The 17374-nt window shown below is 40.7% G+C and overlaps 1 protein-coding gene and 1 non-coding gene across 2 annotated transcripts in view; both read left to right on the top strand.

Moving 5' to 3' along the window:
- The window catches only part of LOC137902924 (glutamate receptor ionotropic, kainate 5-like), a 52164-nt gene extending 38843 nt beyond the window's left edge, over window positions 1-13321 (top strand). Inside the window, exons 13-19 of the mRNA XM_068747030.1 lie at window positions 2548-2657; window positions 3605-3778; window positions 6116-6281; window positions 6589-6814; window positions 7479-7607; window positions 11262-11383; window positions 12542-13321. Coding sequence (XP_068603131.1) covers window positions 2548-2657; window positions 3605-3778; window positions 6116-6281; window positions 6589-6814; window positions 7479-7607; window positions 11262-11383; window positions 12542-13321 — 1707 coding nt within the window. The remainder of the gene's footprint in view (window positions 1-2547; window positions 2658-3604; window positions 3779-6115; window positions 6282-6588; window positions 6815-7478; window positions 7608-11261; window positions 11384-12541) is intronic.
- Window positions 13322-16843: 3522 nt separating this feature from the next.
- Window positions 16844-16916, top strand: trnav-cac (transfer RNA valine (anticodon CAC)). Its single transcript has one exon. It is a non-coding gene; the product is annotated as a tRNA-Val (tRNA).
- The last annotated feature ends 458 nt before the right edge of the window (window positions 16917-17374 follow it).

The raw sequence follows: 17374 nt of genomic DNA on the forward strand, positions 1-17374 counted from the left end.
TTGCTGTCAAATGTCCTCCCTAACTGAGAATGAATAAATTATTGTCAGAGAAGAAAGAGGAGCTTCCAGCAGGGAAGCACAGGCACCCAATAATCTGTCATCTACGATTAAGCATTCTAATCAGCCCTAAAAATAATAATAATGGTTTGTTGCACAACAAAGACAAGAGTAAAACCTAAATGTAAAAAAATGTAAATGTAAAAAAGGAAAACAAAAACTTTTTGTGCACAAAGACAAATACGATTGGCTCTTTTGTTTTCTACATTGTAATCCATATATTCTGTTCATGGAGTGGTACGTGCAACAGTTTATCATCTAGTTGGTTCTCCCTGAAGTTTCCCTCACGATAGCTCGTGCTGCACGGTTTTATCTGGTAAAGCCAATGACCAGAGGTCTCAGCCAAAACGATTTCAGTAGATTGTCAAACTTTAGAGGGGGATAGAGGCCCGGCTGACTGGCCTGGAGACGGGCGTGATTATGTCTGAATGGATCCTTAAACTGACATCATGTAATGCTGCATTTGTAATCATTAAAACTGTTTTTTTATTAGATAATATTTTAACAACAAAATAAATCACTAAGGCAAATGGTGGGGGGGGGGATTAGAGTGACATAAGAGGAAAAATTATCATTTGGGCTCGACATCGATGGAAATGCTAACAATAACCCAGTGTTTTATCAGATGCCCTGACTTTAAGTTGACTAAAAGCTGAATAAAAAAGTAATAAAGACACAGAACTGAGATGAAATGTCAAAGCAACTGACACAATTCAAAGTAACTGCACCTCCGCGTTTGATAAATATTGCAAAGATGGAGTTGTTCCAAGGCGTTTGGGCAAGAAGAAAGAAAAAAAATCTAATCAGTGTTTATTAATTAGTAAAAGATTATGTTTGAAGCAACACAGCTGGTACATTATACCAAACAAAATTTGAGCAAAAGCTGCTGCATTTTGATGACAAACACATCATCAGTCAAACATGTGATTGATTGCTGCTGCCTGTCATAATTTACTAACCGGTCTATTGAATAATAAACAGCTGTTTCATTTCTTAGCAATTAGTTTGTGCGGGAGTCTCACGTGTCTTTTCCGAGTAATAACACTTCCTCTCCCCAAACACGGCTGGCATCTCCTCGCTAGTGATGTCAGAGCTCCTCGTACTCCTGATAATAAACTGCCGTCTCTCGTATGGAGTGAAAAGCACTCTGATAAAATATTGAGCACGAATGATTTTGTGGAAAGAGCAGACATAAATATACACTGTTCAACACCAGGAGGCAAAACACACTGACAAACACGATGCCGCTTCGCTAATGTGTGTGCACAATTCAACAGCTTGAGCAATTAGAAAGATTATCATCTTTAAATTTACTTAAATTGACGCTATTTACATACATGCTAGATGTGTGTGTTTGTAATAAAGCCCTTTAGGCTGGCAGACGTAATTGTCTTGCTTTTAATTTCAGCAGAGCTGTCAGATTTAACGTGACTGCATTGTCCTATAATGAGCTTGAACACATGCAGATATGTGTTGTATTCAACTATATAATCTCAGAATCCTTATTCAAATCAAACATTGAATATCTTTTATTTTTTTTGCACTGATCGTTTGTACAACGCTACCAATTACTTCACACTGGAACAAGATCACCTCTAGCAAAGACGGGAATCTAATTTGGTCTCTTCAAAACTTATTTTTTTCTTTCTTTAATTGACAGTGTTTATTATGGGATACAACAGGGTTATAGAATATAGTGGGTTTTGTAATGGAGGTCAGTGTAATGTATTTAGCATGCTAAAATATACATGCTTTTATCTGGTCATCATAGCGGTTCTATTGCGTGGTGAGGCTGTTGCTGTGAGGTGTGACGGTGGCTGCCTGTCGAATGAACTGCCTCTACGCCTACGTGGGAAAGAAATGAATGTGACGCCTACTCAGCAATAATAAACCAGAAACCACTCAGAGAGAACATACTGTGACTCTGCCAGTGGGACGTACCATTAAAACGGGAATAATAGGAAAAAAGTTGAATCACAACAAAATAACAGTAATTTCACTATTTTATGTTCCCATAATTTAAGATTGCTGACACACATACGTGATGTCATTTTAATAAGATTTGCCTTGCAAAAATTAAAAAAAACGACTTCTAGAATTTTTAATCACTGCCAGTTTTCAACTAAATATGATTTCTCATAATGGCAGGTCTATTTCTGCCGACAGCCTTTATGTGCTTTGTGAGACCAGCAGATGGTCTTTATCACAATTCACTGCTGACGGCTGGGGACACGAGGACCCCTCTGTGCTAAACTGCAAAACCTTTCATCTTGAATTTAAAACATGTTTAATTTAACCAGCCACCAGACACTCGCCAACAAACACCCCCCTCCAAGGTCCTGTTTTCAGAATTTGGAAGTTTTCTGGTAATGTCAAACTGGGAGAAGACTGCTGCTGGATAGACCCAGAATCAGAACATCTTGTTTCAATCAGTGTAAATAATTCAAAATGATTTTTAACCTAATGGTAGGTTTTGTTTGTGTATTTCAGGGCCGTAAACCAGGTTACTTCTCCTTCCTTGATCCGTTCTCTCCGGCTGTCTGGCTCTTCATGCTGTTGGCCTACCTGGCTGTCAGCTGCATCCTCTTCCTTGCTGCCAGGTAACACATCTGGATGTGCGAGTGTCGTTGGCTGGTGGGGAGGGGGAGGTACGAGCCAAAGCATAGAAATCAATAATAGATTACCATACCGATAGAAATAACGAACATCTGGCTTTGTCTCCAGTGGGAAATGCTGGATTCTTCTGGATCAAATTCTTCAAGGTTCTGACGTCATCACAGATCTATAGAGATATTGGGGAGACATGAGCAAACATTTTGAACACACCTAACTGGCGCTAACAGGTGGATGCTGTTGTGGTGGGGCTGACGGCACTTAATTTGTTTGATATCACTCTGATTGGGGATGATAGAAGGACGTTTGACACACTGGTGCAGAAATTGTTCCCATCCATTCAAAAAAGGACTCAAATATTGATCAACAAGCATTTTCAAGTACCTGCCTCAGTGTTGAGGGTTGATGTTTTTAATACCTGCACCAATGCAGCCTGTAATGGGAGTTGATCTGCACCATGTGACCCAAGAAACCCGAGCCACTGCCACCAGATTACCATGACATGGTGCTGATCCTGCTGCTGGGGGGTGGTAGACTGTGTTCCACAGTCAGATGGGAAGGGATCGGAAGTCGAGATCGGGTGGATGATGGACTATTGCAAAAAAGTATATATCTGAATCTTATTAATTAACAAGTGCAGGTCTCTCTACCACCTCTTGCTTTCTGCTTGTAATTGTATATGTTTGCACATTGCATTTTTATGCTCACATATTAGCATGACTATTGAACTCCAGTCAAGCAGTTAAAATCTCAGCTTGTTAATGCTTCCTTTGAAACAATAATGCATGAAAAAAAAACATCTTAATAGTTCAGTTAATGGACCAACAATAGAAGACAAACATGCTACAACAAGCAGAGGCCCCCTCATAGAAGAGGCATCATGATTGCTTCATGTGTTAATAGAGGACTTTTGTGACTCTTCCCCCCCCCCCAGACTCAGCCCATATGAGTGGTACAACCCTCACCCATGCCTCCGGGAGCGACGGGATATCCTGGAGAACCAGTACACGTTGGGAAACAGTCTGTGGTTCCCAGTGGGCGGCTTCATGCAACAGGGCTCAGAGATCATGCCCAGAGCTTTGTCCACGCGCTGCGTTAGCGGAGTCTGGTAATCTATCTATCTATCTATCGATCTATCTTGATCCAGATTTAAACTTTGTGCAGGGAAAACTGGATCAAACATTTATTTAAGACGATGTCAATGCTGTTTAGCAAGTTTTACAAACAAAACAAACTTCTAAATTATTTAGTGCAACAATTAACCAGAACCAAAGGGACAGAGAGCACATTATTCCTCTTTTGGCCCCTCTGCACTGGCCTTTCTTGACATTTAGAAAGAAATTCAAGATCCCCAGAGCTCTTAATGGGCCAGCACAAAGCAGCATTGCTAACTCCATTTTCGACTAATAGCCTTCAAGGTCATCTGCTGCAGGATTGGAAATGAGCTAACTAAATATTTTAAAAGAAAACTGCAAACTTATCAGGACTTAACTTATGACTCTGCTTCCAATCACTTGTGTGTCACCCAACACTTCTCACCTCTTAAGGTATATTTTTACTTCATATATTCTCTCTATACTATAACTATTTACATCCATATTTTTGTATCTCGTCAGCCTTTTGTTGTTTTTGATGAAGCAAGTGTAAAAGACAATTGTCTGAGAATGACACCAATAACCTGTTGACCTTTAGACATTAATAAATGATAGTCTAACAATTGCAGAGCTGGATGATGATGACCCTTAATTATTAATGTTTTTTTATTACTATTAGTATTTTTATTTGACATTTAAAGTAAATATGTTTTTTGTATTGACATGCCACAGACTGCTCTACAGCACCACTGCAATTTGTTTCGGTGTTTCTGTGTGCCTTTTATGGTTAATAAAAGAGGATAAATTGTCCTTTGTGGACGACATGTAACGCAGTCCCATATGCGCTGCCCTACATACTAGAAAATTAGTTTGCCCCAATGTGCTTCTGAATGGTAAAAAAGAAAAGTTAACAGTTACAGTCTATTTTTTTTAGATGTTTTTATTACATAGGTAATAAAAGAAACAACATACTACTTCATCATAAACACATAATTACACCACACACACTGCGCTCTACAGTTTGATTTTATGAATGACAGTTTGTTTACAATTTTATTCTCTTGATTAAAGAATATCAAAAATATGAATTCAATTCAATTTATTTTCATTTCTATAGCGCCATATCATGACAGAAAGTTATCTCAAGGCACTTCACAAGTGTTGCAGGGAAAGGCCGGCGTTTTTATTTGAATTAAATTTAATAACGGAAAATTATTGATCATCCAGGATTTAATGTCCTTAAGGCATGTTTCAAGTCTATGATAATTTAAGAATTAGTTATCGCAGAATTCTCATTGGAACTCTGAAAATGATGGACCCATGCAATTATGTGTTTGTATCATTTATTTGTTGCTGTTCACAATGTATTTCTTTCTATTCATTTTATTGATTTTGCTACATTTTGTTCAGCCAAATGTTCAGCCTTTTTGATTGTGTTTTCTTGTGACTAGATTTAAATTGTTACTGCAGGCGCATTGTGTGACTGTTACTTTTACTTTAGTTTACTTTTTTTTACTTGTTACTGTCCAATTTTGGCTTTGGTTTAAGTGTTTAATGTTTCCACTTTGGCAGCGTCAGCAGCATCCACAGCCTCTGAAATACAGCTGTTAAAAGCAAATGGGCTCAGTCTTCCTCTCCACTCATCTCATTTCATCTGCTCTCCGCCCATCTTCTTCTCTCGTCCCTCATATCCAGTAGCCACTGCCCAACAGATGGTGGAGGGGCACTGGGGGGACTGGGAGAGTAATCAGCATCTTTTCTCTGGCAGTTCCCGGCCTCCTCGGACTATTAATGTGATAAAAACTCCTGATGGCTATAACGCACACTGCAGCATGCCGACCTCTGTTCGTCCAGATGACTGACTGATTTTCTTTTTGTTCTGAAGGGACCCAGATCAGGATAGTTGGTGTAACAAAGGCTTTTTTTTTTTTCACGCAGCCTTCATTAGGTGCCTCATAAAAAGAACAGTTAATACGTTTGATGTAAAATCATACAAACAGCTACTCCTGCATGTACTTACTTAAACAGACTGTTCCACTATCCTCTAATCTCATACTTTCACTTCTGTTTGGCACCGTGTCTCCCTTTCACTCCCCCCCCCCCCCCCATCTCACCCAAATCCCCTTGCTCATCACTTCCCTGCAGTGGAAATGTCCTGCTCCTCCCTGCTGCTGCCAGAGGTCAGGTTCAGGTTGACGATTCTTACCTAAAACTCCCGACGCCTCCTGCAGGGCTTCCCATCTGTCTCGCTCCTGCTTTTCTTTTGTGGCTAAAAATGAAAGGAACGATAATAGAGTTGATTCTCAGGGCAAATGAAGGTTAAAGTTCGTCATCTTCTCTGTTCTTCTCAGGTGGGCATTTACCCTAATCATTATCTCGTCCTACACGGCAAACCTGGCGGCTTTTCTCACCGTCCAAAGGATGGAGGTTCCCATCGAGTCTCCGGATGACCTGGCCGACCAAACCAACATCCAGTACGGGACCATTCATGGAGGATCCACCATGACGTTTTTCATGGTGAGACAAATTTGAGATATTTTAAACCAAATTATCAGCTGCATCAGTGCAATTTTATAATGATGATGACATTACGATATCCATTTTAGCATCCAGCTTTTAAAGACATGTTTTCTTGGTGTTTCACAGACACGTCAGCAGAGGTAAACAGTTAATACACGGAACAAACAACTGAAAAACGATGTGCCAATTAAGAAGCAAAATAAAGGAAACCTCGTTTTGGGTTTCATGGGCCTTAAATCCTAATTGAGAAAAGAGATTAAAATAAGGTTCCCTATCTGCTGCCTCCATCCCGCTCTTCCTCCAGAACTCGCGGTACCAAATATACCAGCGGATGTGGAACTACATGTACTCCAAGCAGCCCAGCGTGTTCGTGAAGAGCACAGAGGAAGGCATTTCCAGAGTTCTCAACTCCAAGTACGCCTTCCTGATGGAGAGCACAATGAACGAGTACTACCGCCGGCTCAACTGCAACCTCACACAGATCGGTGGACTGCTGGACACCAAAGGATACGGCATTGGCATGCCTCTGGGTGAGTGTAGCAGGAATCGGTTTGAGATAACTAAAGGAAAATAGCGTCGCTTTTCCTTTTATTCGGACAAGGCAGATTAAAGGCGATAACGCAGCTTTTTACTGTTTGTTATTAATGATCCATTTGAGCCCTGGTCCTGGAACAGCTCCCATCTGTGAAGCGCCACTGATGTTACACTGATATTACACTGATGTTAGGTCATCCATCCTTCCATTTTCTTGTAGATAAGACGATCGTGCCATCTATATCCGTTTTTCTGGTTTCTGCACATTGTCATTTAATTCATTTATGTATTCACCATGTATGTTGAGCACTGGTTCTCATTTACAATGGCGATCTGATACACCAGCATGAGACACTGGGGGTAAGGTGGGTGTTGCATCTTACCCAAGGACACAACGGAGACTGGCGGTGATAGAGAGGGATTTGAACCACCGACCTTGAGATTATTGGATGATCCACAACTTTTGGATTCAAGTTTAGTCATTTCCTGCTGTTAAAATATTAATGACTGATAACACTAATTAATAGTGAACTTAAGGATGAATGGCTGTGGTGCTTCTGCTGAACAAATTTTCACTTCATAAGCAGTCGCCAAAAAGAATGTATATTAGCCTTTGTTGTGACTGATATTCCAGATTAAAATCCCCCTTTGAATCCCCAGGCTCTCCGTATAGAGACGAGATCACTCTCGGCATTTTGCAGCTGCAGGAGAGCAACAGGCTGGAAATCTTGAAGCGACGCTGGTGGGAGGGAGGACAATGTCCCAAAGAGGAGGACCACCGAGCTAAAGGTAGGAAAATAGCAATGTTAGCCTGCTAATAACACCATAGCAATGGAGATGACACTGATTGTGTGTGTGCCATCTGAGTTGAAAATGGTAGTTTGCTTGTCAAGTTGCCCAAAACTCAAGTTGCAGCTGAGGCAGAAAATAGTTTGCTCTGACTTTAAGAGGCTGCACATCATGTTGACATGATGATGGTGTCAGGTGAATATATTTTTTTCTATTTTATTATCGAAAAATAGAATTTTGCAGTGCGAAATATTTACACCCCTAACCCCTAACACAAACACTTAAAAATGTTTTCTACATTACATTTTCCTCTCTCCACCGCACAATTCCTACTTTACTATTTCTTTACAAAATAAACTCAAATAATTGTCAAATAATAATAATCTCATTGAGGTTCAAAACAAAATAACTTTGTTTAAATCTGAAAAAAAACAAAAATAACAAAAAAAAATAACAAAACCTTTCACCAAAATCTAGGGTAAAATATATTTGACAAAAGTGCTCCCCTCACTAAAATTGTCACCTAACTTATCTCTATTTAAATGAACTTGCACCATTTGAATGTCTTTTGTTTATGATTTAAAAATTTTCCAGAACTCCTCATTCCTTTTTTCAAAATAGGCCAGCTTCCTTCTGACTCTGGCAGCAAACCTTGTTTGGCTGAGGACATAGTTCAACAAATTTACATTCACACCTTTCATTTTCTCATTTTTTAATCATACTTATTTGCCATTTGTTTCTTTTAGTTTTGTAAAATACCCCTAAAGTTCCCTGCATTCATGTTTCTACTTCCACCTCCCGCACGTCACACTCCTTCCTCACACTTGCATCCCCAGATGAATAATCATGGAAGTGATCAGTCTTCTTCCACAGAGGAATATGAATGCTATGATATATGTAGTCATGGGCTGCGGCCTTCTGCATGCAAATATTTTGTCCTTTCATTTCCCCCTTACACATGCAGAGCACACACGAATGACAGTTACTGAATATCTCAATATCAGCTTGTGCATGCATTACATGCATTGAATCACCAACTCTGTTCGTGCACTGAATAAGTTCATTTCAGCTGGGGCTTATGCCTGGAGTCTTCTCAGCAGGAAAAGCTAAGGATATTGCCTTTGTTGGTTTCAGATGATTATACATTTTTTTTGATTTATTCATGCTTCAAACTAGTTGGTTTTTTTTATTTTTTGGTCAATGAACTGTATTTCCTGCATATTTAGAACTGGATTAAATGCCATATGTATTAAGTTACGTTGTGTACTTGGGGCCATGCAACTGCACGATGGTCGTTACCTGGCTTTACTGATTTTGACAATGAATTGTGTGCGGAAACCTCCCATTATAGCTCCCTTAACGCAAAGCCTTTTCCTCACGGCTCTGCCAATGTTTGCCGAACTATGTGAATCTGAATCAAAGAAGATCCACTAGTGACTAGTCAGACAAGACTGACACCAGGAGCCGCGTCGCTATCCGGGCTGAAAACGATCAATAGCTTTTTCTTTTCTTTTTTTCCCTAATGAGCAGACTTCATTCTGTCTTGTCTCCTGCTTGCTTTTTATTTCGTAAGATGTAAACTGAGACGTAAAACATGAAGGCATTCCATCTGATGCAACAGGGGCTCAATCACGATATCATCCATTACGTCTTGGTTTTCTGTCTGTCTTTTGTCTGCGTCCACATCGATCGTGGTGTCTGAGCTTTCTCCTTCACCGTTTCCGTTATTGACCCACAAAGGCCCTTCATGTTTTGTTTTTTTCTTCCCCTGATGTTTCTCACTGTAACAAATTAAGATAGAATCTGTTCATTGACTTTCTGATGATGAATATATTTATTAGATACAATGTTAGAGTACAAGTACAGTCACACCGTAGCATGTATTACAGTACAAATACAGTCAAACATCCTGTCTAAGAGGAGCATTTCAAAAAAGCCCTTGCGGTCTTGTTTCCGTTGAAAGTCCTTAGTACATAAATCATCGACAATTAACAATACAAATGTAACAATACAAATACAAATAAAACCAAGGAAATCATGTTTTTAAGAGCTGATCATTACAGTTGAGTCCGGTGACGGTGAGTATCGATCAGCTACTTTGTCATGTATTGAAACAGATTTCTTCATTTCCAAGACCACACAGCATAATTATCTGCATCTGTGTGAAGCCCTAGAATTAAAATCAAGCCATTAAGCCAGTGTTAAAACCACTTAAAACAATTATAGTGTATTTTTGCTACTGATATAACAATATAAAATGTGTGTATTGCTCTGGGTCCTCACAAAGATTGGGAGGACACACCCTCTGGGTGTTGTGTAATGAGAGATCAGGAAGTAATGCAGTGGTGTGCTATTTTGGAAAATTCACAATATTTAAAGGACATTTACTTTAAAGATTATAATATTCTGTTTTTTCCCTCATTATTAAATAAAAAAAATGTCACTTATTCTAGCATTATTTTCATCCACTGCAGAGGTGCATCTAGTTCCGTGACAAGATCATTTGATGTCACCGCCTTGCTGTGTCTCAAACTGCATATCCTACCATGTAGTAAATCTACACTGTGCATGCTTATTTGCATTGTCTGTGGATTTTGATCATGGAGTGTTTTTTTGAGATGCTGTTATGGCGCATTTATTGGAAATGAATGCAGAATTGGACTGTGAAACCACTTAAATAGTCAAATATAGCATTGATTGCAATCTCCAGTTCATGCGTGACTTGTATTTATTTTGTCGTGCTGTTGTTCTCTGCACTCTTGGACACCATCAACACAAGATTGAACAAATTTGCGGCCTGTATTTTGACATTTATCACAAATCTAATATTACATTTCAGTGTAGCATATCATATCGTTAATGTACAATGTAAAATGAACTATGATGAAACATAATAAAAGACAATGTTAGTAGCTGCTGGGGAGAAGGAGAGGAGGCGGCTGAGCTGAGGCGATGGCTGTGTGGGAGAGTGAGGATGAGGAGGAGGAGGAGGAGGAGGAGGAGGATTTTACTCCTGCTTCGTACCTTTGCTATAAAGTTAAGAAACGCGGCAGGAAAGAGAGGCAGCTTAAGTGGTCAGCTGTCTTTGAATGAGGGGTCTGTATATTACTGTATATTACTGTACATAACACTATGATACTTAATTGCACAGTGAGACTGTATGTTACTGTAATATACTGTATTACTGTACAGTTACTGTACACCATTATGAGTTACTATACGTTACTCTGTATTACAGTAAATCTGAGGAAAAGACAGGTGCTGAGGTTCCCCATCGGAGTGACCAGGTTGGATAGGATTAGAAATGAGACAATGAGAGGGACAGCGAAGGTTAGACGTTTTGGTGATAAAGTCAGAGAGGACAGACTTCGTTGGTTTGGACATGTCCAGAGGAGAGACAGGGACTATATCGGTAGAAGGATGCTGAGGAGGGAGCTGAACAGGGCTAGAGGTCGACCCAGGAGACGATACATGGACGTAGTGAGGGAGGACATGAGAGTGGCTGGTGTTGGGAGGACGATGCAAAGGACAGGGTGAGGTGTAGAAGGTTGGGTTGCTGTGGCGACCCCTCACGGGACAAGCCCAAAATACAGTAGTAGTAGCCTCTGTGTTACAGTACATTTCAGTATGTTTCTATGTATCTGTGCTTCTCAGGTCTCGGCATGGAGAACATTGGTGGGATTTTCGTGGTCCTGATCTGCGGTCTCATCATCGCCGTCTTTGTGGCCATCATGGAGTTTGTGTGGTCGACGCGCCGCACCGCAGAGACGGATGAGGTAAACCTTTACCCTCCTCCTCTTCCCCTCTCGTCTTCCTCCTCCCGTCCTGCCCCTGGCCTCAACCTCAGCCCAGACACCACAGTAGGTTATCTTCCAGTGTGTGTGTGTGTGTGTTTACATTGTCAAACTGTCTTAACCAATGGTTCATCGAGAAAATAACTTTCACTTCAACCACTCCTGTTTGTGCATTTAAAAAATGAATTATTCTGTATACTTGCCGGGTTTTGCGATTGTTCAGCCTCTACCTTCACATGAAGCTTACTTTTTTAAAGCAATGGAGACTTTTGAATGTGCTCACACATAATCTGAGACATTCTATACAAATAATAATCCTACTTTAATCTAATAAAATAAAATAAAAAATTGTGTGGGGGGGGGGGGGGGGGGTTGGGCGGCGACCGTAGCTCAATTTATACGGACTTGGCTTGGAGACTGGAAGGAGGGCAGTTCGAAACCAACCATGTGAAACGTGGACTGACGGTTGGAGAGGGGCCAGTTTGCCTGGGTGCTAACGAGGTGCTCCTGAGCAAGGCACCAAACCCAAGAAGTTACTCCCTAGGCGTTGCTAGGTGGCTTATCCTCTCACTCCACCAACATCTTCTCCCCCAACTTGCATGTCTGCAGGCCCTTTGTGTGTGCGTGATCAAGGCCCGCACATGTGTGTAGTCTGTTTGTATAATTTCCCCACAAGTGATCAAATAAAGTAATTCCGCATCTTCTAATAATAATTATTGCTAAAGTGCTATATGAGTACTGGCAATATTTGTTAGACATAAATTATCTAAAACCTTCAATTAGTAATATTATTACTCAACAAATAATCAACCACCTGGAACTCGTAAATATACTGTATATATATAGATCCTCATCAATTTTTCACATGGTGCTGTAAATATGGATTATGATTAGAATGTCAAAAATATTGCAGATTTAAAAAAAAAAAGTAAATGTGAACGAAAACTTTAAAAAACGATCCCTGTGTCTCCTCGAGAGCTACATGATTGCTTTGATTTACATTTTATCGCTCTGTTTCAGACAGATAGCTTTTCGGGCTTTTGGGCTTTCTCTTTGGGAAGCCATATTTTTTTTGTGTTAGTTGTTTCGGTGACTTTGTTTGAAAATGTTTTTGTCTATCTGTTTTTGGCTTTCTCTTAGGTCTCTGTTTGTCAGGAGATGCTGGCAGAGTTTCGAAACGCTGTCTCGTGTAAGAAGAGCTCTCGCTCCCGTCGCCGGCGGCACCTGAGCAGTGCTGGTGGCGGAGTCCTGCGGCACCCGTCCCGTCTTGCTCTAGCTGCCCCACGGCCCATCCGTCTGGTCCGCGAGATGCGTCTCAGTAATGGTAAAATGTACAGCGGTGCCGGCCCACTGACAGGCGGGTTGGCAGGTCTCGGGGGAGGTATGAGTGTGGGCCTTGATTTGGGCCCAGGACCGCAAAGGCTACTGGAGGATCCCCTAGGCCCCAACGCCACCACCAGCACGCCACCTCCTCCTCTCCCAGCATCAACCATGGTGGCTCCTCCTGCACCCCCCCGTAGCTTCCTGCAGGCCTGCAGCCACGTTCGAATTTGCCAGGAGTGTCGGCGGATTCAGAGTCTGCGGCCAACCACTCTCACCCCTCCACCACCTCCTCCCCTATCTTCGTCCTCCTCTGCTTCTTCGTGCTCGCGGCTCCCTCCCACTGTTCAGACACCAGGTCACCACCACCACCACCACCACCGCCACAACCTGCCCCACCTCCACTACCACCACGGCTCCATGTCACTGCCTCGCCTCCCGCCGCCACCACCTCCAATCCCAGCAGATAGAGCTGACAGCGACGGGGCGATGAGGAGTCCCAGACGGACCAATACCAAACCCACACCACCACCTCGCCCGATGATCCCACCCAAGACGCCGACACGACCTCCAACAGACTTACTGGTTGGGCACAATTAAGTGGAGGGCGACTTTGTGAGGCATCATTAGAGGGATCCAAGGTTGTGGGGTTGAACATTGTGGGAACGTTTGGGCCCCAGCAGCACCGCTGGGTCCATCCAAACCCCCCGCTGGTTTGGATGGTTTGTTGAGTACAGAAGGTCAGCACAAATGACTCTTTTGCAGGGTCATTTGTCAAAACTAAGTAACCTTTGCTCAGTGGATCATACCAGTAACATTTCCAGGTGGGTAAACAAATGAATCAATTCTCGATTGATACATTTTGGATTAAACCAGCTGAGAATCATTGGCTCTCCTGCTTCATTGAATCATCACGCTCCGTGGAAAGAGAAAATGACACAGAGAGACTGTTTGTCAGCACTCTGACGTTTTACTGTTTGACTACACGAAAGCAGGTGTTTGCACTGCGGAGAAGGACAATGGCAGACATTATCTGAGCAGCTGTACAGCCTTCATAGTCATCTGTCAATCGTTTGGACATCTGTGAAGGATGAAGCCTGACAACCTTGACCTGGCGCATGGAAAACTGACCAACCGGTGCTGGGAACCACAAAAGTAGGAAAACAAATACATCAGTACTCCCCTGAATTCTACGAAGCAGCGCTGGGACAGTTCTATCCCATGTACTTTCAAATACGCACAGCAAGACATCCATAAATGTGAAAGTAGTGGAGCGGAACGAGATAAAGAAAATGTTTTCTCAACCAATTTTTGTGCCAAAAATTGCCTGGTGAGTCAGACTCTGATTGTGGGGTTCATCTTTTTCAATGTTTTCGGTAGATCAGAAATATGTTTTTTTTTTTTATGTTTGTTTGTTTGTTTTTGCATAAAGGTACAGCAAATTATTCTGGAGAAGGATAGCTGATTGTTGAGAGTCATTCCCAGTTACATGAATAAATGTCAAACGCTAAACTGGTGGTGAATAATTGGTTCATTCACTGTCAGAGCAAATTCAATTTGTCAGTTAAAAATAAGCCAGCTCAGCATTTGTTTTATTTTATTTTTATGGCTAATTCATGTAATTATTTATAAGAAGGACGATAAAATCAGAAATGATCCATTAGGACACAGTGGCGCAGTGGGTAGCGCTGTTGTTTCACAGCAAGTGAGTGTGAATGGCTGTTTGTCTTTTGTGTGGTTTCCTTGAAGGGAAAAAGATGTTAATGAAGGAGAATTCCCAAATTTACTCTTGAAAAAAAGGAACCATGAGTCAACCTCATGACACCACAGATGCAATGAAATTTTAACTGGATTGAGGAGTCAGGAAATACTTAAATGTTTCAGCTCAATCATAAGCATCCAGTCATGAGAAAACAATAGCATATTCTTACAATAATGGTAATGTTTTATTTGCTCATTTTATTCCTTCTATAATCTTGCTGTGTTTCATCTTTTCAATTTAAAATGTGTAAAACAAATCATTATGATATAAAAAATTAAAACATTCTAAATTATATGAATGGGTCATGAATCAAAAATGCACCTTTTGAATTAAAATAGACACCCTAAATCAGCCGGGCTGGGGCTTCCCCTATTTGACCATAGCCGTAGAACCGACCACACGGATGACCTGCTGGGATCACATGGCAGCGTGCCTCAGGTTGACTCATGCACCTTCCTCAGTGCTGGTTAAAGTTACCTGAAAGCCACTTGCTTTTCTTTTCGGTCAGCCCTCTGAGAATGACACTCAGTGATGCGCTATCTGCATCCAGAATCTCCAACTTCACCTTCAGTGTTTTATTTAAGCCTCCCCCGTGTGTTGCGTTTACAGTAAGAGTCGCTTCCGATATGCAAATTGATGAACTAATGTGGCCATTTAAAGGTTGGAAGTGGAGTCTTGACTTATTGCGTCTTTGAGTTCTTTATTTTCGGTAATAAAAGTACCATGATATGGCTTAGATTTTATTTTTTAACTTTTATAAAATGACAAATCATATCGGTTAGTTTTCACACAGTCCCTGAAACATTGCAGGTGTTTTTATGTGAGGTCAATGTTAAAGCTGTTAAAGTGCAGGCTGTGATTTCTATTAGTCCGTGCAGGTCAGACATATTCCGAACACACACACACACATATTCACCGGTAAACTTGGAGGAAAATAAAAATAATTTGTAACTGGAATTGCCTTCCTGTCAGCGTGTCCAACTTGAGTATTGCTTGTTCCATTATTTATTTTATTTATTTTTTCCATTCATGGCACCTTTTAAATTGAGTTCAGAACTCACTTGTCAGCTGCTGCGGTTCTCCAGAATCTATACACCAATAACTCTCATTGACCGATGACGTGACCTAAGTGCTGGTGTTGACTCTGAATTCCGTATGTAATTGCAGAGACGTGTCTGCAGGGTGCCTGCAGGGTGCCTGCAGGGTGCCCGCTTAGAGGAGCCACATGTAAAATGGTTCCTCCACAGTTTTCATGGAAAACTGAACATTTGATTTGTTAACAAGCAGTGCCTGTTTTATTTCGGGGGTTTTTTGCTTTCATTTTTGCATGGAAACGGTTTAATAATTGGCCAGCAGCATCCAATAATAAGCGTGTGTGTGTGAGTGTGTGTTTCATCATACTGTCTGCTGTTTCATTTTTATTTTGCTCCTCTCTCACATTGGTACCAGCAGCTCATCAGTAGGACAAAGACCGCCGATGGATATGATTCTCATTATTATTGATATTGACATGTGGGGTGACTGTAGGAGGGGATCAGCCCTCTGATGTTCAATATATAGACACACATTTGGAATAAAAAAAAAAATCAATGTACCAAAAATATTATTTGGTGAGTTTTTATTTATTCTAACCCCTGACTTTTTGCGCTCCTGCACAGTCAGAGGTTTGTGTTCTGGTTGTTCAGACGTCAGGACGAACTGACGGGATGCAAACTAGGTAAGTTTTTGGCTTGATTTATGGTAAGTTTAATGACATAGATCTGTCTAGGTGACAAACAAATACCTGTATGGGTCAGTTTGCTCATCTCCTGAGCTGATCTGATCAACGGTGCTTCAACACACTGGAAAAGTGAAAAGACATTTGGCACAAAAAGGAAGGAATAACGCATTGTTTTAAATATTCAGAATTGTCCATCTCTAATAATCAAAACTAAATCATAGTTTCACTAAACATTGTACATTTAATAACCATGAGAAATAGATGTGCTTGTTTAATTCATAGTCTCTTGGCGCCATCTAGTGGATTCATACAAATTGTCTCCAATTCAGAAGATCATTTTTCTCAAGTGAACAGATTACAATTCCCGAGTGTACTGCATTTTTTTAAATTTAATTCTGTTTGTCTATCTGTTTTTTTGTTACACATAATAACCTCATCATAATACTTTTTTATTTATATCATACCCGAGTTCTTTGAATATACCATTAACATTACTCTTAGTAAGACCTATGGTAAAATATATATTTTAATATTTGTATGTATTGTCATAGTGCTTAACTCTATAACAAAATAAAACAAATGTTCACTTGGTTCGTGTACAAAGATAAAAAGAGATCTTGTCACGGCGTCGTGTATGGCGGTTTCCGTAGTGTAGTGGTTATCACGTTCGCCTCACACGCGAAAGGTCCCCGGTTCGAAACCGGGCGGAAACAGTTTTTGTTTTGGTTCTTATCAAATCTCACTGTCCTTCATAATTTACATGATACAGACACTATATACACACAATATACATTTTATTCAAAAACATTCAGTCCTATTGGTGATATTTCGCCAGCAACTTGAGTTTTTTATTATTTAAAGAAAGAAAAAACAGTTTTATGTCACTGACCCTCAAACTGCTGGACAGACTAGCATGAAACTGGATGGAAGAGTGGGGACTGTCCCAAGGAAATGTAACTGGTTTTTAGATCTGATATGGCAAAAACAGAGGTTTAATAGTTTTATTTTTATTGGCGCACATGTCTGAGCCTTGGCAGATGTTGAGTACCCTTCTAATTTGCTTAAATTATAGAATTTGACTTTAAATTAATTGCATCTGATTCCCGAGCACCACTCCAGTTTGAATATTTTATGTCAGTTATTTTCGACCTTCTAACTTTTCTTTGAAAAC

The sequence above is a fragment of the Brachionichthys hirsutus genome, chromosome 13 (genome assembly GCF_040956055.1).
Source record: "Brachionichthys hirsutus isolate HB-005 chromosome 13, CSIRO-AGI_Bhir_v1, whole genome shotgun sequence".
Classification (NCBI taxonomy): domain Eukaryota; kingdom Metazoa; phylum Chordata; class Actinopteri; order Lophiiformes; family Brachionichthyidae; genus Brachionichthys; species Brachionichthys hirsutus.